The sequence below is a fragment of the Eublepharis macularius genome, chromosome 5 (genome assembly GCF_028583425.1).
Source record: "Eublepharis macularius isolate TG4126 chromosome 5, MPM_Emac_v1.0, whole genome shotgun sequence".
Classification (NCBI taxonomy): Eukaryota; Metazoa; Chordata; class Lepidosauria; order Squamata; family Eublepharidae; genus Eublepharis; species Eublepharis macularius.
Window position 1 is genome coordinate 52,172,497 of NC_072794.1, and position 24,962 is coordinate 52,197,458.

A 24,962-nucleotide genomic window follows, 5' to 3' on the forward strand; every position below is an offset into this window, starting at 1 on the left:
AGACAAAAGCTTTATCAGGCCCCACCCACAGGAAAGGTGTCAGCAGGCATCATGACTCCTGTAGGCACCATGTTGGAGACACCTACTGTAATCACTACACAACACTGGCCGTACTGGTTTCTTACTTAGTAATATTGGCCTAAGAAGCATCTTGATATGTCCTTTTTAAAATGTTGTGTATTTTTCAGAGCTCTTTAACTGAAACACCAAGTGTTTTATCATTTGCTTTCTGAAAACTGAGCAGAATAATTGTATCTGATCACAAAAATAAATATGACTTGATTTTTCCAGAGGGCTTTATCTAGGAGAATTAGGATCTCTCAAGTATTAGCTTTTTTCAGCCTTGTATTATCCCATGATGTCACAAAATCACACACATCATCTTTCATATTGCATAGTATAAAATTGTATGCATGAGTTTATAGGAAACAATCAATTTGGAGAATGAGGATTAACAGATCCTTTTGATTAGCATGCTCTTGAGCAAGCAGCATGAACAACTTCCTGCCTGCCAGCATATTTACATATTAACTTGAGAAAGTAGCAAAAGAGCCCTCAACACTTCAAATAGATGAAGACTAGCTTGGGCAGGGGAATAGTTCTGTTTCATATTTTATTTTTCCCCCAAGTACTTATCAGTCAGTGACGTAAGGAAGGTTTTGGTTTCTTCATCACAATGGATTTTGCAAAACAACTAGAATAATCTCTGTTTAGTAAACAGTATCTCTAGGTAAAGTAAACTTCGATTACGCAAACAACAGGATCTGATGAACTGATACAGAATCCTGATACACCATCCTGTGAGACTATTTGTGACAGGCTAGTCTGCCTTCTTTTAGCTCAGACTCGGGACAGCCAAGTCAGCTCACAGGCATTTAACATCAAATATGTGTCTATGACAAAGGAACATAAATCCAGGTCCACACTGAGTACTGCTACTTTGAAAAAGACATGCACGACCTTACACTGCTTGTGTGCAGCATTTGGGGGAACTTGCAATAAAGATAAATTTTGGATTATCTTTAATGAAGGGCTTTTAATTAATCGTTTCCTAATTTGAAAGATATCAAAAGGCAGGTAGGAAATCTCAAGAATCATCTTCTGTCACATGACCTCCCTATGCCAGAGAGTTGCCAAGGAAGCCCTGCTCAGGCTACCATTTTAGCCCTACTCTAGGTACCATGTTTTGTGGAAGCAAGTTTGGCATCTATTAGGAGCCGCAGCAGATCCTGCTGATACTATGGAATACCCTCATTTAGGAGGTGTGATTGGACACATTGTTTACTTCTTTCAGAATGCTAACAAAAACGTGTTATATCAGGTGTTGTGAGGAGACTTTTGTTTATTGAATTACGTCTGAAATCATAGTGAGTTAATAGCTGTTCTTGTTTCGGTTTGTTGGTTTTATTATTTTGCCGCAAAATTAATAATTGAATATTTTAAAAAGAAACAAACTTAGTAAATGTGTGGAGAAGCACTTACATTAATAGTATTGGCATGTCACCTGTTGTTTTAACCTGCAGACCTCCTTTCAGATGTTGGGGTATGCAGTGCTTTGGTGGACTTGAATTTCCCCTTATAACCATCCATCTTTTTATTGCACCCTTACTCCAAGGTGCTCAGGGCAGTGTACATGGGTTATCCTTTCTTGCATTTTATCTTCACAACAATCCTGTGAGGTAGGGTAGGTTGAGATAGAGTGAGTGGCCTCAGGTCAGTCGATTTTGCTCTGTGGCAGAGTGAGGATTTGAACTTGAGGCTCTTACCAGTCCTAGTCTGACATACTGACCACTACACTAACTGGCTGGTGATAGGTGTGATATGTCACTCCCTTTTCAGTGTGCTGGGATTTGGGATGCTGCTGCTTGTTCATGACATCATGCTCATTCCATTAGCTAGACTAGTACTGGTTTCTGTCAGTTCTGGTTTCAGCTAACGTGACAGTCTTTTGTCATGCTGCCATCTCTTTCCTCCTTCTCCAGTTGTGGGAGTGAGAGCTCATATAAAAGTGCTTTTCTCTCTGAAAACAGCTAGTAGGTTTCTCCCCCCCCCCAAAAAAAAACTTTTAAAGATTTCTTCACATTTTGTTACCAAACATAGCTGGGAATGAGCTGGCAGCCTTAACTATCTGGGTTCTAACTCATTCTCTCACAATTTTTTTGCTGTCAGTGGGAATGCTTAGAACAAGAACGTGCCTATTTCAATAAATTTGCCAGAGCAGAGTGGCAGTTACTGTCCTTTTTGCATTCTGTACACTGTTGGGGTACATTCCTAAGGCTTTTATGTACACCTATTGTTGTCTATATTTTCATTTAAGCTCTGAATTATGATTGATCAGCACGTTCAGAAGTAAAATTTAAATTCTTTATTACAGAATTCTTTATTTTGCTTACAATACTCTTTTTAACATTTTCATTATAGGCTTTTTTGGAACTAGCAACGGAAGAAGCTGCAATTACTATGGTTAATTATTATTCTGCTGTGACGCCTCACCTTCGTAATCAACCCATTTATATCCAGTATTCAAATCATAAAGAATTAAAGACTGATAATACACTGAACCAGGTAATACGTGACAGTTAATTGTGCAGTGATTATACACCTCAATGTGCTGGTTGTTTTGTTGTTAATGTGTTATATGAGGTTTGGGTTTTGTTATGAAAATGCATATTGAAGACTTATTTATTGTAAAACCAAATAATGATTTTTTTTTTGACAAATTAAAGGAATAATGTCTTTTGATTAAAATCTCAGATTCACCCATAAAAGAAACTTTCTGCCTCCCTTGTATGTAACAGAAACTCTTGTTTCTAGTACATTAAATAATCTATTTAAATTTAAACATGTAGCCATAGCTTATTTTAGCTACTCTTTCCATAAATGCAGTCACTGAAAAAAAATATTCATATTCACTCCAGGAAATAACTGAAAATACAGTTATTTGATCTTAAACTTTTAGAACCTATTCTTTCAGATCAAGACTGTATTCTTTCCTGAACAGGGAAACTACTGCTCCTGCAGGTTCTAACTTGAAAGGTCTTTTTAAGCGTTTGATGTTCCCATTTCTTACGAAGAATTTTAAAGAAGAATTGACCTATCATGTGTCAGATGATGACATCTTCTTGTTCATTTCTTGTGTTCATTCCTTGATCATACTTACAGTGCTATAATGAGCAATAGTTTTTAGGACTCTTTCTGTTCTGTTTTTCCCTTAATAAGCTTTGCCATTTGAAAATCTCACTTTACCTTTTTAGGACAGTTTACAGCAGGTATTTTAAAAAATGTCTTGGTTTTGGATTTTCTGTGCCAGCAGCTGTGCCAATTAAATGTAATGATATTTGATGAAAGTGTTTGCTTTGTGGTAATCAGAAAAATAGAGCCCTCTCAATGATTCTAGTTGAGTGACACTGATGCTGAAATTTGAATACCTTAATTATTCCATGATACATTCTAAAAAGATTTTAAGAAGGCTTTTTGCTTTATATTCATTGTTCTTGGTGAACTAGTCGTCAGTGGCCATCCTAAAGCTTTACAGTAGAGATGGGCATGAACCGGAAAAAACACGAACCGTGTGGTTCGTTGCATTTCACGAACCCCAAACTTTCATGAACCTGCCCTGGTTCATGAACCGGTTAATTTGGTTTGTGAAAACGTCACATCCAGGTCAGGAAATCGTCACTTCTAGATCAGCAGAAGGTCACTTCCAAGCCAGCAGAAGGCCCCTTCTAGGTCAGCAGAAGGTCTGCAGGCAGTCCATCCCCTGTTGCCTAGGAACCTGATTGATTGGCGCCAGGCTATCTACAGTGATGAACTAAAAAACGAACCAGCCTAAAGTGCGTGGCGGTTCATCAGAAATGGGCTCAGACGAACTGCAACCGCCAGGCCAAAGAGAAGAGCGCTGGTATTCCCGGCGTGGGAGGGAGAGGACATGTCATTCGGACCAGGGGCCTGATCCCCCAGCCACCACGGGTCCTCACCCGAGGGTCCCACTGAGGAACAATGCGGTGGCGGCCGCCAACAGTACACACCTTCCTGCCTTGCTGGAAAACATGGGAGGGAGAGGACATGTCATCATGAGGAGAGGGGGGAACATCCCCCAGCATCCACGTGTCCTCAACCGAAGGTCCCACTGAGGAACAGTGCGGCGGCTGCAGCCAGCATCTCACACCTTCTTGCCTTGCCGGAAAGGATGGGAGGGAGAGGACCTGTCATGTGGGGGGTAAGTGGGAAGATTCCCCGCAACTGCCAGGCCAAAGAGAAGAGCGCTGGTATTCTCGGCGTGGGAGGGAGAGGACATGTCATTCGGACCAGGGGCCTGATCCCCCAGCCACCGCGGGTCCTCACCCGAGGGTCCCACTGAGGAACAGTGCGGTGGCGGCAGCCAACAGTACACACCTTCCTGCCTTGACAGAAAGGACGGGAGTTTTAGGACACATTCCCACCCAGCTGAAAGAGGTCCCGTCAGTCCCATTGACAGGGGTGCCACCACATTGTCAACCGACTGTATCCGTACACAATACAATCGGCTGTGCGAGCGCAACTGATCTGTGTAACCAAGGAGGGAGCAGTAACAGGATATTCCCTCATGAAGCAGGGGCTGACCTGATCTGCCGTCCTGCCTTTGTGGAAAGTAGAGGATAGGCAGGACAGGAGGCATTTTTTGAACTGGTCAGAGTGGTTCCTGAGAGGGGGGGACAGAAATGGGACAGCAGCAGCTGAAATCGGCCACCTTCCTGCCTTTGCAGGAATGACATCAGTCGAGCGACCCATTCCCCCCTGCTCAGAGGGCTCTGTGTTTGCAATGGATGGGGGCACCGTGTGGCTTAACTATATATGCAACAGTTCCTGAGCTGCTGCGCAAGTGTCCAAAGGAGGCTTCCATCAGCAGCATCACCCACCTTCCTGCCTTGCCAGAAAGGATGGGAGGGAGAGGACCTGTCATGTAGGGGGCGGGGAGTGGGAAGATGCCCCTGCAACCGCCAGGTCAAAGAGGAGTGCGCTGGTATTCCTGGCATGGGAGGGAGAGGACGTGTCATTCGGACCGGGGGTCTGATCCCCCAGCCACTGCGGGTCTCACCCGAGGGTCCCACTGAGGAACTGTGGCAGCAGCCACCACCTGAGCCATCAGCCTCGAGGTTGTAAGCGCCGCTGTCCCAGACCCCGAGGGGACAACCTCCACCAGCGCGGCCTGCTGGAGCGCTCTGCTCTCACCAGCATCACGCTCAGGGCAAAGTGATCCTCCCACTGACCCCTGCTCAGAAGAGCTGGTGGCCCCCTTTCTCCCCTCAATGGATGTTTCACTGGGTGAGGAGGGAGACAGGCTCGGGTGGTGCCTCTTCAGGTGCCGAGTCAGGGCCGTCGAAGACAGGTGCTTTGGGGTTTTGCTCCTGCGCACCAGGACATCACAGGCACAGCACCGCACCACACGGGGGTCATCAGGAAGGGCACGAAAGTGCCTCCATAAGGAGGCGTTGTAACGTCGACCGCTAACTGTCCCAGGGGAAGGAGGACAAACGGTTGCAGGCTGCGCTGCGGGGCTGGACACAGACGATGGGGTGAGGGGGGACTGCGGGAGGAGACACCACCGAGAGTTTGGAATGGGGACGGGAGGGATCTTTCATAACACATACCATACCTCCAGGGATCTGTTGCCCACCCACCCCTCCTCAAAATGTTGAGAGAGATTCTCTCATCCCTGCACAAAGACCTCTTGGGCCTCCACAGCCCACATAGGTGAATTGGGGGAAGCGGAATGACTCCCTACGGCCCCCGAGCCAGAACCAAAACTGCTTTCCACAACTGAACCAGGAGGACTGCCATCGTACTTCACCCCACAACCATCCTTGGCAGCCATCATAAGAAGAAGACTCATTGTGCCACAAAACTAGAATTAAGGAGGACAGGAAAGGAGATGACTCTGTGTGCCCTCCACCACAGTGCCCACCGAGCTTGGCCCCAGGGCCTGGCAGCAGCTCTGGCACCAGAGGGAGGGAGGGACTAGAGCCCTAGCCCACCATGCCCACAGATCTGAACAGAACAGTCACTAATAACACTGTGTGAGCCCTCAGTTGAGGTGCCCACTGAGCTTGGCCCCAGGGCCTGGCAGCAGCACTAGAACCAGAGGCTGGGGCTATAGCCATAGCCCAGCACACCAAGATGCCTGGGCAGAACAGGCGCAGTGACTAAGAATAATAATAGTAATAATAAGAATGACCATTAAAATGATTAGGATTGTGATAATAACACGAATCATTTGGTGAGCCCTCAGCCGAGGTGCCCACTGAGCTTGGGCCCAGGGCCTGGCAGCAGCCCTGGCACCAGAGGGAGGGAGGGACTAGAGCCCTAGCCCACCACTCCCACAGACCTGAACAGATCAGGCCCTGATTAATAAAATGTGAGTCCTCAGCCGAGGTACCCACCGAGCTTGGCCACAGGGCCTGGCAGCAGCCCTGGCACCAGAGGGAGGGAGGAACTAGAGCCCTAGCCCTCCACTCCCACAGACCTGAACAGATCAGGCCCTGATTAATAATAATGTGAGCCCTCAGCCGAGGTACCCACCGAGCTTGGCCCCAGGGCCTGGTAGCAGCCCTGGCACCAGAGGGAGGGAGGGACTAGAGCCCTAGCCCACCACTCCCACAGACCTGAACAGATCAGGCACTGATTAATAGTAATGTGAGCCCTCAGCTGAGGTACTCACCGAGCTTGGCCCCAGGGCCTGGCAGCAGCCCTGGCACCAGAGGGAGGGAGGGACTAAAACCCTAGCCCACCAGTCCCACAGACCTGACCAGAACAGGCACTAATGTGAGCCCTCTGCCGAGGTACCCACCAAGCTTGGCCCCAGGGCCTGGCAGCAGCCCTGGCACCAGAGGGAAGGAGGGACTATAGCCCTAGCCCACCACTCCCAGAGACCTGAACATATCAGGCTCTGATCAATAATCAATGTGAGCCCTCAGCCGAGGTGCCCAATGAGCTTGGCCCCAGAGCCAGGCAGCAGCCCTGGAACCAGAGGAGATAGATCCCTATCCCCCAAAGCCAATCTCAGTTGTACTCTCTGTCTCTCTCCCCAAATGCTAGCAAGTGGCAAGCAAGAGCTCTGTCCCACTCCACTGCTCGCAGAAAGTAAAACCCAGCCTGGGAGACCACGGCTATTTATAAGCATGGGTCCCATTCAGAAACACAGGAGGTCTATGTTTGGCCGTCAGAGCTGCCTATCATAGTTTGCAGGGATGAGATTGGAGTGCTCATGGCTACAGAACACCCCCTTCCCCCTCCCTCCCCTGGGTGTCTTCTCCCAACTTGTAACTGCTTTGCAGCTCTGTGGTTGGAAGGAAGCCCTGCTGATCAAGGAAAGCTGGGCTTCCATTTGGGTTTCCAGGGCGACAGAAGGAGGGCAGACACAGCTCAGGCATTCCCCTGGCTCCGTTGCCAGGGGAATAGATTGCTGGTGCCTGAGTGTCTGGCTTCCTGAACCACACCTGAACGCAACGAACCAGGCCTCTCCCAGACGCTGGTTTGTTGGCCGTGGACAATCATGAACCGCCAGATCACAATTGCACAATCACCATTTTCGTGGGTTTTTGAGGTTCGTAATGCGGTTCGTGCCCATCTCTAGTGGAGAGTGTTGCAGCTGGAGTGTTAACTGGAGTTGGCATAGGGACCATATTACTCCAGACTTGGTTCATCTAAACTGACTCCCAGTTTGTTTCCAGGCACAATTCAAAGTGCTGTCAAGCCTTGTATGTTTTGGGATCGACATATGTATCTGAATGACTACCTATTCTCTTACGAATCTACCCAACCACTGCGGTCATATTTAGACGCCTTGCTTCAGGTACCCCAGGCAGGTGGCAATCTGGGAGAGGGCCTTGTTCATGGCACCAAACTCTGGAACTCTTTCCTCCAGGAGATTTGTCTGTCTTCTTGTTGCCATCTTTCACCAATGAGTGAAGGTTATTTGGTTTCATTTGGTGTTCCCTCAGTGATCCCTCCTTCATTCCCAATGTTTTAATTGTTATATCTTTATTTTTTAGCTCTAGTTTTAATAATGTGGTGTAGTGGAAGTGATGTTTGGTTGGTTTTAATTGTTTTAAAATGTGGTTTTGCTGTCTGTATTTTTTATTTGTTACTCACCTTTTTAGCCCTTGTGAGGGCAGAAAGAAGGGCTGTAACTTTTGTAAGATAGACAAAATGACCCGCTGTGAATGGGCAAATGCCTTTGAAAGGCTAGCTTGCTGCAGCAGTCACCACCACCTCCCTGGGCCGAGTGGTGGATCTTTAAAGGACCATTTTGTCTTAGCAGCTGGTGATGGAAGCATCAAACTTTTTCTCCCTCTCTGAGCTGCTCTATGTTGTTTCAACTAGAAGGGGTTATACTAGACTCAGTGTTGCTGCTAGAGAAGCAAGTAAATGCAACTGCAAAAAAAGCCTTCTCTGAACTCAAGCTATCCTGGAAGATATTCCCTTCCTTCTGGTTTCACAGCACAGTAATGTTGAGACTAGACTACTGTAATGCACTCTACATAAGCCTCTTCTCAAACTTGATTCGGAGACTCCATCTTGAACAGAACGTTGCAGCTTGTTTACTTTCAGGAGTGAGTTGGAATATGCGTATCACTTCCATTTTGCAGTCAGTCCATCATCTTCTCATCAGTTACTGGCTCAATTCAAGGTCATGACTATCACATTCAAAGCCCTTCATGGCCTTGACCTATGATATATGTGAAAACTCCTCTCCCCCTATGTTCCACCATGGCAACATTGTTCATCTTAACAGGGCATTCTGCAGATACCACTCTGCAGTTGTGCAAAATCAACAGCTGCATGCACATATGCTTTCTCTGTGGTTGCTCTCACCTTATGGAATGGCCTGCCTGGCTTTCTGCAAACTATGCAAAACTGAATTATTCAGGAGGGCTTTCTGCCCAGAGTATGAGTCTATGCCATAAGGAATAGCTCAGAAAGATGCTTTGGTAGGAACAGGAACTATATGCTATGCTATCAGGTACTGTCTGCTGATGCAAATATGCACTGCTAGGGAATTTCCATGTTGCTTAACATGCCATGTGAGTTAATTACACATTGTTTCAGAACATTTCATCTCTATGCTCAACTTTATACTTTTTTCAAATGTTTTGCAACTAGAGGTGGGCACGAACCAGGAAAAAAACGAACTGTGTGGTTCGTGGTATGTCCCGTCTTATGAACCATGAACTTGCCCACCAGTTCGTGGGGTTTAAATACCCCTTTCCATGCTGCTTCAAAACGGAACGGAAAGGGACATTTCAGCCCCGCCAGCTTGGATCAGCTGCTTGATGAGGAGATCCCCGACAAGCAGCTGACCGGGGGGGGTTAAATGCCCCTTTCTATGCTGCTTTGCAGCAGCAGGGAAATGAACATTCCCTCCACCAGCTTGGATCGGCTGCTTGTCGGGGAGATCCCTGACAAGCAGCTGATCCAGGCATTTAAATGCCCCTTTCTGTGCTGCTTTGCAGCAGCAGGGAAAGGGGCATTCCCCCCACTGGCTTGGATCAGCTGCTTGTCAGGGAGATCCCTGACAAGCAGCTGATGGGGAGGGGTGAAATGCCCCTTTCCCTGCCGCTTCGCAGCGACACGGAAAGAGGCATTTCACCCCCACGAGCTTGGATCAGCTGCTTGTCAGGGAGATCCCCGACAAGCAGCTGATCAGGGGTTTTAATGCCCCTTCCTGTGCTGCTTCACAGTGGCATGGAAAGGGGCATTTCACCCCCGCAGACTTCAATCAGCTGCATGTCGGGGATCTCCCCAACAAGCAGCTGATCAGGGGTTTAAATGCCCCCTTCCTTGCCGCTTCTCAGCAGCACAGAAAAGGGTATTGGGCTTTTACACGAACCACACAAACTGACAGCCCAGTTTGTGGAAGTTCATGGAAAACGGGCTTCCACGAACTGCTGGTTCATGAGGCACGAACACGCCCAGCTTGTGATAAACTTTAGTTCATCTTGCAGTTCGTGCCCGTCTCTATTTGCAACCATACCCTGTTGTATTTGTTCACTGAGTATGTTATCTGTTGTTCATCATGGTAGTCGCTCAGTCAGTGTTCTAGCTCTTGATTGTATTGTATCTCACCTGCACTACATAATCCACCTTGGATCACAGTGAGAAAGACGGACTATAAATGAATAATAATGAATGCTTTCTGTAGTTCATGATATTGTGTCATTAATTATGAAAAATGTATACTATGTTACATTTAAATGTAATTGTTAACATTTTAATGTAAATTTTAGAAATATTAGCCTTCAAAAATAACTTGAAAATGTCTAAACTGCATTTCTAGGTTCCCAATGCTTGTTCTGAGCTACATGCTTTCTGTCACATAGTCTTCTTGACTTAATATAAAGAATTAGCTGCAATGCACTTTATGTGAATTCTTTTTTCTTTCTTTTTTTTTTGGTAGCAGGGCTATATCTACTTGAGTGAGTAAAGATACAGAGTCAGCAAAGTTAAGAATGTATATTACAGCATTCATGGCTTATTTTGATCCATATTAATCAGCCTTTCAGAGGCCTATGAAATAAGTGGCAGTCAGTACTTTAAAAGTGGACTACTTCTACTGATTTCCATACAAAGTCCATTGCACCTAAACACCATAGCCCAGCAAAGGAGATCTCTGTGTGTAAGCAGACTCTAACAGCTAAGAAAAAGCTTCATTGTGATTACTACCCATGCTTCATTAAACTTAGTGGAAACAAATTTTTATATACATAGATGAGGATGCTACCTTCATCCAGGGCCCTTATATGTTAACTCAAACTGGATTAGGACTAAGATGTTTAATCTCTTTGAATTGGAAAAATTAGTATTTTGACTTCAAAATATTGTCAAAAAAAGATCTGACTATGAGACATTCTTATCTCAGCGGTGTTTACCAGATACTTTTTTTCTTATTCTTTTAATTTCATTGTGAGAAGTATCATGTTAATAGTGAGATTTTCACACTTGTACTGTAGCTTGAATAATAATTTTAGAATGCATCGTAGTAATCACTAGGGGTGTGCACCGAGGAAATACTCGGTTTTCCCAATTCGGGTTATTGGAATCTCTTTGGTATGCTTTGTAATGATTTGGAGCATTCCGAAGTGTGGTCCCCCCCCCCGCTGAGCCCTCCTTCCCCCAACCCCACCTACTAAATGCTGAAGGCAGGAGCCAGCTCCTCCACTGCCTGCTCTGCTTCCTCTGTCTCCGCAGTGGCAAGCTGTGCAGCAGGGAAGGCCAGAGGAGACTCCGCCCCAGCAGGGCGGCAGGGAAGGCTGGAACCACCGCTTCCACCTCTGCAGCGGCCAGCTGGGTTATGGGAAAGGCCGCCACCACTTCTGCCTCCACAGTGGCCAGCTGGGTTGTGGGGAAGGCCAGAGCAGGCGCCTCCGCTGCCGCAGCAGGGAAGGCCACAGCTGGCACCTCTGCCGCTGCTGTGGCCAGCAGGGCAGCAAGGAAGGCTGCAGCCGGCACCTCCACCACCCGCGCCACCGCCACCAGCTTGTCCCAGGTAAGGGTGGTGGTGGTGGGAGGGAGTCCTTTAAAAAGACCCCAAAGTGACTGAATCGCTTCGGGAAGCTTTGATTCGGTATTTCCGAATTGGGGCCCTGTTTTGGAAATACCAAATCTTTGTGAATCGGACCCGATTCAGTTTTTTTCCACACCGGGAACCCGAAGCGCACATCCCTAGTAATCATCCTTTATAATTTTTAACTGTCATGTCATATACTTGCCATGTAAAACCCTCTTGTATCTTTTGACACAATCATCTAAGCCGGATGGAATAAAGTAATATTTTTTTAAAAAATTATTAAAGTGCATCAGTACATAGTCAGAACCAGTATATTACACTACTAAAAATAATAGTTGCATTTATATATTGCTTTTCTAGGCTGATTAGTACGAAGCAAACAACACATCCAGTTCACAAATTAAAAACTATTGAAGGAAATTAATAATTATTTAATTATTTATATTTAATTATTACTATTTAATTATTAGTTAATATTAATTTTTCTTATCCATTCATTTCTCACAGTTTAAAGATCTTTTTAAATGCATCCAATTGTTGCCAATGTTTGTAATCTAAATTATTTTTAGAATGTTGAATTGCTGTTAGTTTAACTATTGATTAAAAATTTCCACATCTTCAAGAACCCTTCTAATTTGCTAGGCAATGTTGGTGGTTTCCAATAATGTGCAAATACCATCATGGCAGAGGTCAGAGCAATACTTATCCAAGCTCAAAAGTTATAGTATTGACACACTATAAGAGAGAAATTTCAGGTTTCAAATTAGAGTCCAATGCCCATATCTCAAAAATTGTCTTTGTACATATAAATGTAATCTGTTTTCAGGAGGTACAAAAACCAGCACTCATTACTAACAGAGAGAGGAAGTTTAAATAATCTGTTCTATGCTAGGTGCCATTGAAGCGCTGTTTTAAAGCAGTTATCTCTTACTTGTATGCTAGAAGAAAACTCCATTCCCCTTGTATAAATACATTTCCATTTACTAGGATCCAAGCAATGGCCCTTATTCCATTTAAGAATATGGGTTTTTTCGTTGTCTGAGTTCATACTATACAGTATAACAGTACACAATACTTCCTTGTCAGTTGTCATAAGCTACTCAGTTTGGATCAGTTTATATTCTGCATTACTAGATTGAATCTGCGATATTGAAAAGCTTTTGACTAATAGACATATAGGATATTTTTTAAAACAAAGTAACGTGTGGTTCTATGCTACTAATACATAAAGATCATGGGATTTTTACAAACTTCTATTGCTTTATGGATTTTCTTGGGTTTTGTTTGCATTTGTCTGGCAAGGCTTAGTTAAGTTGATCTTTATTCTGAATGTCTCCAATAGACTTTATAGCACAATGTAGATTTATTAACATAAGACTTGTCAAATTATCCAAAAATCTTCTGGAAGTGGAGTGGGATAAGACAGTCTTGTAATAATCTTCTATGTAAGAGTCAGGGGGGAGGTGAATAAAAGGCACTTCTGCTTTTAGAAAGTAGAGGCCTTGATTTCTCTGGATTCTCCTCTTCAGCAGCAGTCCTCTGGGCTGCAGCTCACTTAGTTCCTATATCCCCCCTTTGCCTCTTCCTCCCTTTGCCTATATCCTCCCTTTGTATCCCTTTGACACCCAACTATATCTGACGATGGATGGCCGGCTCGACACTGCCCCAGATGTCTTGGAGCTTGTCTTCGAAGCTGTGACTGGATGATTGAAGCAGTCGGTTGAAATTAAATCCCACAAAGACAGAGGTCCTGCATGTGGGTCTGGAGGCCATGGGCACAGGACTCTGGCTCCTCGCTCTTGATGGACCGCTACTTGTGCCGGTTTCGAGAGTTAGGAGCCTGGGGGTGATCCTGGATGCCTCCCTGAATATGGAGGCACAGGTCACAGTGGTTGCCTGGTCTTCATTTTTCTATCTAAGACAGGCCCAGCAGCTTGTCCCCTACCTATCTACCCATGACTTAACTGCAGTGATCCAAGCAACGGTCACCTCTAGATAGACTACTGCAACTCGCTCTACGCAGGGCGTCCCCTGGGCCTGATCCGGAGGCTACAGCTGGTCCAAAATGCAGCTGCGCGAGTAATTGCAAGGGTCCTGATTAGGGAACATATAACACATATACTACGCCAGCTGTGCTGGTCACCAGTTGAGTACCGGGTCCGGTTCAAGGTTTTGGTGTTGACCTATAAAGCCCTATGCGGCCTGGGCCCAGCATATCTGCAGGACCGCCTCTCCCCATATGTACCCCAGAGGATGCTTCATTCAACAAATAAACAATTGTTGGTGATCCCTGGCCCAAGGGAGGCCCGCCTGGCCTCGACCAGAGCCAGGGCCTTTTCGGTCCTGGCACCGACCTGGTGGAACTCTCTGTCTGAGGAAAACAGGGTCCGGCGGGATTTATTATCTTTCCGCCTGGCCTGTAAGACAAAGATGTTCTGCCAGGCATATGGTGGAGGCTAGGTTGGGCCCCCACTGGCCACACTAAAGATCTGTCCACCACCCTACGTATGAGCCAGGGCTTGAAAAGCAGTATTTTATCATCGCCATCTGAAGAGAAGCTGTATTGTATAAAGTTGTTTTAATGTTATTTGTATACTGTTTTATCTGTTTTTAACTGTTATTTATGTAAATTGAAACGTTGTATTCCACCCTGAGCCTGCCTGGCAGGGAAGGCGGACTAAAAATCTAATACAATAAAAATAATAATCCCCTTCATGGGCTTCAGGAAGGCTCAGGAGGCTGCGGTGGGAATGAGGTAGTGGGAAAAATTCACTTTGCAAGCTGTGCTGCTTTGACTATCCTATTATCCATAAGTGCTTAATAAAAATAACTTGTTCTAGAATGCTCTTGTTTTAGAACAAAATGCTGAGTAGGGAGTTAGCACCAGTGTTTGACTTCCATTGCTTCTCTTTTGCTGACACTAGTGCCTCAGCTTATTGGAGAGTTGAGACTTCCAGATATACAAAAATTTCTCATAATCCATATTGATTTCATTCCACAAAATATGCATCTTTTACATGATAACAAATGTCAGTGCTTGCTCTTATTCAGTATCTAGATTGAATAAAATGCATAGGTAATATTTAGTTCTGACAAAGTATTCTCTCATACAAGGATTTGGAAAAATTTAAATATTTATAGCAATTCCATTTTTTCTCTTGATTGTTTCACATTTAGTTGGCAATTAAATATAGATACCTCCCACCTGACCTCTTGCTTTGAATGTTTTTCTTTTTTTTTAATTTAGCGAGCTCAAGCAGTTCTACAGGCAGTGACTGCAGTGCAGACAACAAATACTTCCATAAGTGGAACCACAGTTAGTGAGAGTGCAGTAACTCCCGCTCAGAGCCCTGTCCTTAGAATAATTATTGACAACATGTACTACCCTGTAACCCTTGATGTTCTCCACCAAGTAAGTCTTTCTGTGGTTTTTCTTCCTCCTTTGCTGTTTGAACAATGGCCAAACCAATTGTAATGGTATAAATATAGCTTTTGCAGAAGATTTGTCTGTATCTGTCTTCACCCCCAGTAATAACTGATGCTGCTTGTCTCATGTGGCACTATCACGATTCCTTGTACTTCCATACTGTCAGTAATTCAGCCACTAATGTGGTGGGATGGGGTTGGAGAAATAATGTCAAGCCATGGGGTGAATTCTACTAGGTGATTACAGGGAAGCAAGGGGACTAGACATGTCACGGTTTTTGGCATCAGCAGTATGTTTACCATTGTTTACTTTGCTCTGGTTTGAAAAAAATATTACAAGGGGAAAATAGACCTAGGATATGATAAAAAGCTCAGTATCTGATTTTATATACACATTTAGTATTCTAATGTTGCTGTTTGCTACTGTCGTAACACGTTAGAAATTGTGCAACTGTGAAGTGGTTAAAGGGATAGAAATGGATAATTTTTTAAAAGGATAGAGAGTATTGCTGTGTTGAAGGGAAAAAGGTGATGATTTTGTTATAAGACATACACAGTCTCCAATATGATGAATGAAGATTCATCATGTATTCCTATTGTCTAGGAACAACTGAAAATAGTATATTGTAGTTATAAGGTACTGTTGAACTGGTAAATTTATTTAATAGGTCCCATATTTTGGACTCTAGAAAAGCATTCCACATTTTTGGTAACTTTTTTTCCTGGGGCAGCTCAATAGAGTTGATAAGGAGAGAAGCGCAGTGTTAATCTGAATTTGTTTTATGCTAGGATACTAACAGTGCAATCCTAAGAAGAGTTGCTCCAGTCTAAGCCCATTGAAATCAATGGGCTTAGACTGGAGTAACCCTTCTTAGGATTGCACTGTAAAAGCATGAAATCAGATGAGGTTATCCACATGATGTTGCTCCCAGAAGGATGCAAGCTTCAGTGTGAGGGTAGATTTATTTATTTAGAAAATTTCTTCAGAGTCTTGCCTATGGTGGCTTACAATTAAAAACCTCAGTATACAAAACCAAACCATTGCATGAACCTCCATTGAAGATAAGAAGTCCTATTTGAAGGTGCCAAAATATGAACACATTTGAGGAACTGTGGCTACCAACAAGTTTTAAAAAAAGGAAATAGATGGATTGTGGTGTGTTCTCATACCCATTGAAAACATACTTTAGTTTTTGGAAATATTTGAGGATTACATTTGGTGCTGGTTTACATGTAATGCCTAGAATGAATAACTAAAAGCAATTTGGTTTTTATTGTTACACATCTGTGAGACCTGAAGTGCCCTGTTTTGACATTTGATTTTGTTGTTAGATTTGCTGAGGCGGGGGAGGGGTGGGGAATAGAAAATCCATATTTAGATGTCATTGCCATTGAGTATTTTTGACTAAGGTTCAACAATTCCTATTAAGCGTTTTATATAGGATTTCTACCACATCAATTGTGATGGAAGTCCATTTAATAAAACACGTTATTTTGCAATTTATAGAGCTCTATATCTGTATCTATTAATTTCTGATTTTTTTAAAAAAACAGATATTTTCTAAATTTGGTGCAGTTTTGAAAATAATCACATTCACAAAGAATAATCAATTTCAAGCACTGCTACAGTATGGAGATCCAGTAAATGCTCAACAAGCAAAACTAGTAAGTATAGTTCTGAAAAGTTTCACTTAACCTATACTGGTTTTTCTCCTGGCAGTATGTGTGAAATTGTCAAATTGTAATAAGCTAAAGTTCTGTTTGTTGGGAAGAATGTGCAGCCTTGGAGAACATAAATAAATAACCTCCTGCCTGTGAGTAAGTGCTCTTAGATAAATCTAAACATTAGTCTCTGGTTTGTTTAGACAAAGAAATACCTGAGACCAAAATGGATAATGTGGTTTCCAAAGTCACTTTGAAGAAAAGGGATCTCTGTTTCTGATCTACATGTAAATGATTAAATTGTAAAATCCTATGTAGAGTTAACTGCAGTCTAAATACTGGGTTTAAGCTGGAATAACTGTGCATATGGTTGCAGTATAATTGTTCTGCTGAGTGGTTTTGAGAATGAGAGACAAATGGAAGTAATTGAAAGGAATTATTTTTAAGAGAAATAATTTAACATATGTTTCCTCTTCTACAGTGATTGGAGGGTGTATATTTGTTTACACATTTCAATGGTATTTGTGCTATGTGTAGAAAATTAACATGATGAGAGTTAGGGCTCTCTTGATTCATACAGATTTTAGGACATTGTCAAGTTCCAGATTACCACTGAATAAGTTACTGCTGAGTGGCAGTCTGTTTTCAAACTGAATCTACTTACTTTTATTTTGCTGCTGTATAGACCGTTTCTGGACTAAGGACTTACTTAGTTTCCTAGATACGGGATTAAAGTGGTAGAATATTTCTTGTTTTAAGTTTGTGTTTTAACAGGATTGATAGTAATTGGAAATCTCAATACAATAATTTTTGAACAAGTTTTTTTTGGATAAGTTAAAATTGAACAATTTAAAATTGTTCAGCTGCTAATTGTTAACCTCTGATTTGAATTAAAGGGTTTTAAATTTGAACTAAAAGGTTTAAAAGGAAGAAAGAACCAGCATGATTAGACTGCAACTAAGATCTGAGACACTAGCAGTGCAATTCTATGAAGAGTTACTGCAGTCTAAACCCATTGATTTCTGTGGGCTTATTCTGGAGTAACTCTTCATAGGATTGCACTGTTAGTTTTGAATCTCCGCTGTACTGTGGAAACTTGCTGGGTGACCTTGGGCCAGTTACACACGCTCAACTTAACCAGTAGTTGTGAAGACAAAACGAAGCAAGAATAACTGTGTTAGCCACTTTGGGTTCCCATTGAGGAGAAAGGTGGGGTATAAATTAAGTTTTAAAAAATAAATTAAATAAATAAAGTTTAGGAATATCAGGTTTATTGGCAGAGCACTTGAAGATTACCTTTCCTTCAGCAATTGTGAAAAGGTGTATTGTAAATGACAAAATTTTAAATCAAGAAATAAGAATTCTTTATGTGCAAGATTGAACTGCACTCGTACAAAATCAGTAAAATTTTTAGGACAATATTGAAAAAGGAAGTTTATTTTACCAATCTTGAAACGTATTAAGGAAAATGTATATCCATGTCATTCAAATTATGTCATTTAAAAGTCCTTTTAAAAGCCTAAGAGTTAACCAAACTATAAAAAATTGTCAGCTAATTGAGGAAGTTATAAAGGAAAATAGAAAGTACTATCTTACAGCTACTCCCAAAGAATATTAAAAACAGGATGGCTGAGTATAGAATAAAATAGCCATGAATTTGAGGATCAGCGAAGAAGCAGAGAATTTAAATGAGTTTTGTCACTACTTATCAGTTGGTATTTTTTATAGGGAATCAGAATGTGGCCTTCACAGAAATTGAAGGCTCAATAAGGAAGTTTAAAGAGCAATTTAGAAAATCAAGCACCTAGAAGAGAGAGCATTTTCCTAAAGTGTCTGATGAAAATAGTGTTGTTGACAAGACTATGTGCTGTGAAGTGTCTGTGATTTTGAGATTTACTGTTCAAGTTGCAAAAATGGATTCTGCCTTCCAATGATTCATTTTAGTCTATGTTTGATGGCTGTCTTTCATTTATCTACCTGTTCTAACTGATTTGTTGATATACTTAAGATAAAGATAAGTTAGATTCCTGCCATTGCAAATGAAGGGATCCTTTCTAAATAAAGAAAAACAAATATCAGGGTGGGTATAAATTGATTATACTTTAAAATGTTTTATTGTAATCTATTCAAATTTAAAAATCTGTATTGAAAGTTCAGTTCAAATTCCTTACTTTTAAACGGTACTAAAATCAAACCTAAATGCCATGCAAACAAGCATGTTAATACTTTCTCTCATGATTTCTTAACATGATCATCTTCATCCAGTTGTTCAGTTCAAACAATCTTAGTCAGAATTTGCCATGATGTCCAAATTGGGTTAACTGTGGTTAACACATAACCCAAGATAAGATGTGCAGGCACATGCTGAAGCCAAGAAGATCTCAGTCTGGTCAGTACTAGTATTTGAGAACCCTCTGTTCAATACCTCAAGTTTTGTGGCAGAAAGAAGGCATAATAAGTAGTTTCATATCATGGTTTGAAGGTTAGCATTAACCGTTGCTTGCTCAATTGGGGCGTCATGGCCCAGCTGTGGTTAGAGAGAAACCAGTAAACAGAAGTTAGAATTGGCACATGAGAGGGAAGGAGAGATGGGGGGGGGGGAATGTATGATCCAAACCTGGAATGTGAATTCTGGGCCAGGATATCAAATTGATACCCATCTTTCAATTTTTAAAAATCTGAAAATTTCAATCAAGCATCGTGACACAATAAGTCATATACTGTATTTGTGCAAATTATAGGTTGGATACTATAATCTGTCAACAAAAGGAACCAACATTTATCGATTTTCCTTGCTGTCCTCTTCCCTAGCAGTCATTTTTGACCTCAGGAAAATTTGTTACTGAAGTTGCTTTCCATTTTGTAAAGAAATATTCTTCTGCCTATTAATTATCAGCCCTTGTATCTGGAAAGTTTGGGACCGGGGCGGAGTAGCTCTAAACATTAATAATGCTAGCATATTGGTTACCATGACAGCAGCATAGCCAACCCTTTCTCCCCAGAGAAGTGCCCGAAAGTATAATGACTGTACTGGGCTCCATTAGTAGCACTGCTGACACCCAGCAGTCGTGCAGTGGAATCCTCTCTGTCGCCCGTTAGCCTTATATGAAAGCAGCCAACCAACACATTGTGATGAGCCTTCGTGATGTCACCTTTATCCATCCTCTCACAGGGAAGGACAAGGAAAGGAACAAAGACAACACAGCCTTCCATTTGAAGGTAACTGTAGTATGCCCACTGGGAGCTCTGTTGTTGCATATAGCCCTTTTGAGAATGCACAAATTACCAGATGAAAGGGCCTTTTTTTGTATAGGGCCATTCTTTCTAGCAGTCTGTGCCTCAGGAAATCTCCATATATGAGGGTTCAAATCTTCTTCTACAAACACATATGTTTTGAAGGCATGCACTCCAGGGGTGGGGTGTGTGTGTGGCTGCTCCAGTCATATCACTCAGATGTCTCAACAGCTCACTTTGCAGAAGAAATGCATATGGGCTTTTCCACTTGGGTCCAGGTCCCTTAGGGGACAAAGGGATAATGCCTCAAGGATTAGTTCATTGCAAAAAGAGAACACACAACTGCACATTCTCATAAGGCATTTCTATGAACTCTTCAATACCTCACCAGGAAAAAGCACAGATACGGCAAATGAGTAAGGGGTTTAAATTCCACCAAGAAGGGAACTGAGACTAATGTAAAGCTTTCGGCCAGTGATAACAAGATGATGAACAGCAAAAGAGGCAGGATTAGAGGTCGTACGTCATGCACTGCAAAGCCAGTTGGTCACATAAGAAAAAGACACATTGTTTGGAGTGTCAACCATATATATCAAGACAGGAAAGACTCCAGGGAGATACAAAATGCTATGGAACAGCACCAGGTTAGCATTCCAAAAGGATGTGGTTTTTATGATCAGCGGATTTGTGTTATGTTTCTAGGTAGTAAAAAGGCTCTATTTAGTTATAAACCAATATGCTTTGAGCATTTTATCAACCAATTATTAAGACACACTTTTCAGGAAATACGAGTTACAAAGCTGCAATTTGATTTAAATCCTTTCAGTTTGATTTTGTGAAGCCTTTTTTTCTTAATGTCTTCAGATTAATAATTTAAGTTGCCTTATTTTACATTAGTGTGTCATGCTTGAACTATATCCTGTGCATCTTTGGCCTGAGCTGTTGCCTTTTTGCCTTGGTAAGCATATGATGGTTCAGCTTTACGCTGGTACTCAGATAAAGGAGCTGAAATTAAAAGGAACTGATTTGCATTTTGTTTGTTTTTTCCCCACAGTAGTTGTCCTGGCAGTATCAAACTGATGGTTGACTTGTAGGAACTCTTTTTTTTTCTGAGACTGCTTCTGTACTTCAGTATTCATCATCCTTGTTTAGTGTGTTAACCACCAGTCAGTATGCAATCTAAAACCCATGTCCTATTCTTAAGCAAAGGAGATACTGTATTTACTCAAATACAAGACTAAATTTTTCCCCAAGTGTGCCATCAGAAAAAGAGTGTTATATTCATATAAAAGTTACAGTTATGTCCAGTAAAAATGCTTTATCTAAATAACAATATTTTAGGAGACTTGTCTAACATTCAGGATCCAGTAGTACACTGTAGAGCAAATACTGTGGTAAAATACCAACATAAATTATTACAATTAAAACCTTATATTTTATTAATATTCCATCAGTGACCTTTAAAACTTGTGCTAATATGGCAAGTATATTAGTAATTTCATATTGGCCTGGCAAAGAAATCTGGTGGATATTTTTAATGAGTACTGGTGAAAACTGTGGATAGATGTTTTCAACAGTACAGTTAAATCTTAGTTATTTCTCAGTGATATATTCAGCCCAGGGCATTTCTTTTTTTCCCCGTGGTCAGAAGCCTTATTGCTAGGCTTGAAATTATTTCTGACTACTATTTTTGCCCAATTTCTATGAATAAAAGCAGCACATTTGAAGGGGAAAGTACGTTATTTTGGTCATGACCCACCTCTGTTCATGGGCAACTGTTGGCCCAAAGTAGAAATGTACATGTAAGCATCAGCATACACATCCAGGTAATTCAGTGCACATCAGATATAGATTCATGTCTGCATCAGCACATGGACTGTTGCTTCCTATGAATTTCTCTCCTGAGGTTGAGACATTTGTATTTAACAACAAATAAATAAAAGAAGCATGCCCTCTAAGTCAAGAGACCCTGAGATATTGTCTTTGAACTGTGCCTCTGCACATCCTCCTCTGCAATAGTTGCTAGGAGTAGCAAGAAAGCTCAGAGAAGGGAAATTGTGAAATCAGATGAACTTGGTTTGATTTAGATTGTCTTAGGTCTCTTGGTCTAACTTGGAATTGTTCCTTGAGGCAATGATGACAAAAAAAGGAAGTTAGGTTCTGCATCATCATGCAACACCAGCAGATGACAGAACTATCTTAGAACTTTACTATATAGGAGTGAGAGGAATCCTTGTTTTAAAATAACATCTGCTACTCATGGCTTTCTGTGAGTACTATTTTTTTTTTGGATTTAAAAGGTGTGATCAGAAAGCTCTTAATAGGTTAAATGGTTGTATCTGACTGAATATTTCATCTTATTTATTGACCATTCATTCTGAAGGGGAGAAGGTTAATTAGCAGTCCTCAGAGGTATAACATCAAAATAATAACCATACCGACTTGGTTTTTTGCTCTTGTGTCTTGTTCTTTGAACAGACAACATTCCTTCACCAATTAAAGCTCTCGTTTTAATTTGTCAAGAGAGCAATGGTTTTTAACTTAGTATACCCTGCTGTCTGCATAGTTTGACATCACTTGGTGGTTCCTAGAATGTGGTGATAAAATAAAATACTGCTAAAGAGAAGAGAGAGATGAAAAGGAAATCTGAGAAGATGTGTGAAAGGGGAGAAGTGTTATCACCAAAGCTATTCATAGTGTCAACAGAGGCTGTGTTCCATAGGCTGAGTTGGTTTCCTTGAGGTCTCAAAACAGATGGCAAATGTTTGCATCATCTAAGAGATGCTAATTATGTGCATGCATGCTGTGAGATGTTTTTTGTGAATGCTCATTTAGAGCCACTTGTGAGATCAAGTTTTTTTAAAAAATTCTAATAGTAGTATCCACAAATTAGATACTTTTCTGCCTTTATGCCACCTCTTCGAGACTTTCAAGGAATGTATTCTGAATTTCATGTATTATGTATACATAAAATTTAGGCCTTTGTGAGTTGGACGTGAAAGATTATTCAGTTTCTATCATTTGAAACAACAGTCAGACATTCAGAGCCACCTGTGTATTTACTGTTGCACTGACCCAGAACACTTGCATTTACATCCTGTTTCATCTCATTTGAATGTGGCTGTTTGTAATTAGCCATGTTCTTATAAGCCTCACTGGAAAACACTGTTGATGAAGATTGGCTCTGAGAAAGAGATGCGTCTTTCGACCTTCATAACTTTAACTTGCTGCTGTCATTCTTGGCTTTTTGTGATGGTTGTTGGTGTGTGACCTTTCATAATGGATTTGAAAAGAAACAGTTTTTCTGATGTGTGCTTACCTATTAAAGTATGTTAATCTCTGCACTAATAGAATATTTGAAGGCACCTGGTAGGATGGAAGAAAACAAAATCACTATGTTATAGTGCCATCCTAGGAAAATCAGTGAGCTTAGAAGGCTGTAACTTTGCTTAGGTGGGCACTGTTAGAAGTAGTCATATATTAACCTCTTAACAAACTCAGATGACTATTACATGTCTCTTCTGTAGTGATTGGCTTTATGTGACTTCCAGTCGCACTGAGCCAGATTCCCACATAAATATTTACTTACGTTTGGAAATATTATGCTGCAGGAGGGTTACTACTAAGTAGAATGAAGTAGAACTGCTAGTGGGCTTTATAGCTGCCTTTATGCAGTAACTGACCATCCGATGGTATGGTTAGAAGTAAGAATTGTGGGCATGACTGCAACCTAACAATTATTAGTAAATATAGATAGGAAGTTCTGCAGAGTTAAACAGTGCATATTCACAAGTACGTGTTCTAAGGACTGAAATTTAAGAGTGTAAATAAAAAATAAGAATAAGAACTTTAGGGCATTCTTTTTTAGTTGGGAAAACCATAAGACTATAAAGATCAGGGCAGACTGTCAAATGATTAAAATAGAATAAATAGCACACAAAAGAGACCTCTGTAAAGGAGTGCAACACAGAGGTGATTATATATTAATGCTGGAAGCCTTTCCAAGCCATAATAGGGCAGCTGGAATGCTTGGTTTTGAAAGAGAACATACATACAGTGGCCATATCAGAAACAAAACATCAATGGGATGTTATAAAGATCTATAGAAAGGACAGGGGTATACTTGGGGTAGTGCTCCTCTGCCTGTCAAATAAATCAGAAAACTTAAGTGGAACAGATTCCTTCATAGGATCACTGATTAGTAGAAATGCCTGGTTCAAAATGTAATTTAGTTTTGTGACTGGCCTGTAATCTGAATGATCATGAGATAGAGAAATCGAGAGAGGCAGCCAAAAGAGATATAACTACCCTCACATTGATAGGGTAAATAAACATTTGAGTCACGAGAAAATTGAGTCAGTACAATAAATGACTATATTCAGCACCAGTCTAAAGGACTAGAGAGGAGACAATCTAGGACTTAATGTGGACAAGATCTGGTATGAAGATGCAAGTAATGTTGAAATGATTAGAAACACTGAGATTCAACATACATGCAAGTGGAAAATTTCCCATAAAGTCTATTATTACCACATTTAATCTCAGAAGGAGTAACACTTGTCAAAAATGAAAGGATTACTTAAAAGGAAGTTGAAAAGAAGAATCAAGAATGTCAAAGCTAAACAAAATGCTTAGAAGTGAAATAAACCACGACAACAGAAGCTCAGCTTTAATGTATACCATAGATAAGAAAGGAACAAATAAGTCCAAGAGGATGCCAGCATGGTTAAAGAACAGGGTCAGGAAATATATAAAAGACCAGACTTCTTTTAAAAAGTGGAAGCCTTGCTTAACAAAGAAGGTTACAGGACATCATCTAAGCAGACTTTGGAGGAAAATTAGGAACACCTGGGAAACAGCAGAGTGAGAACAACTAATCTCTAAAGGAATATGTTTACAGATTTTGGGTCATCAAAATAGGCACAGAGTACTAAAAAACATTTGTAAAAAATTATAGCCAGTGCCATCACAATACTATTGTATGACTACTATTTAATATGGTAATTGAAAACATTTAACTCCATACTAGAGCCGTGGTGATTTTGGTAGTCTTGGTGTTGTGATTCTCATTTAGTTCACAGCTTTAGTACAGTAC

At 41.6% G+C, this 24,962-nt stretch overlaps 1 protein-coding gene across 7 annotated transcripts in view; it reads left to right on the top strand.

Moving 5' to 3' along the window:
* The window catches only part of PTBP2 (polypyrimidine tract binding protein 2), a 101,283-nt gene that overhangs the window by 54,915 nt on the left and 21,406 nt on the right, over positions 1 to 24,962 (top strand). For all 7 annotated transcript variants that reach the window (XM_054979962.1, XM_054979966.1, XM_054979964.1 and 4 more), the window contains 3 exons: positions 2,422 to 2,565; positions 14,793 to 14,957; positions 16,526 to 16,636. In XM_054979962.1, coding sequence (XP_054835937.1) covers positions 2,422 to 2,565; positions 14,793 to 14,957; positions 16,526 to 16,636 — 420 coding nt within the window. The remainder of the gene's footprint in view (positions 1 to 2,421; positions 2,566 to 14,792; positions 14,958 to 16,525; positions 16,637 to 24,962) is intronic.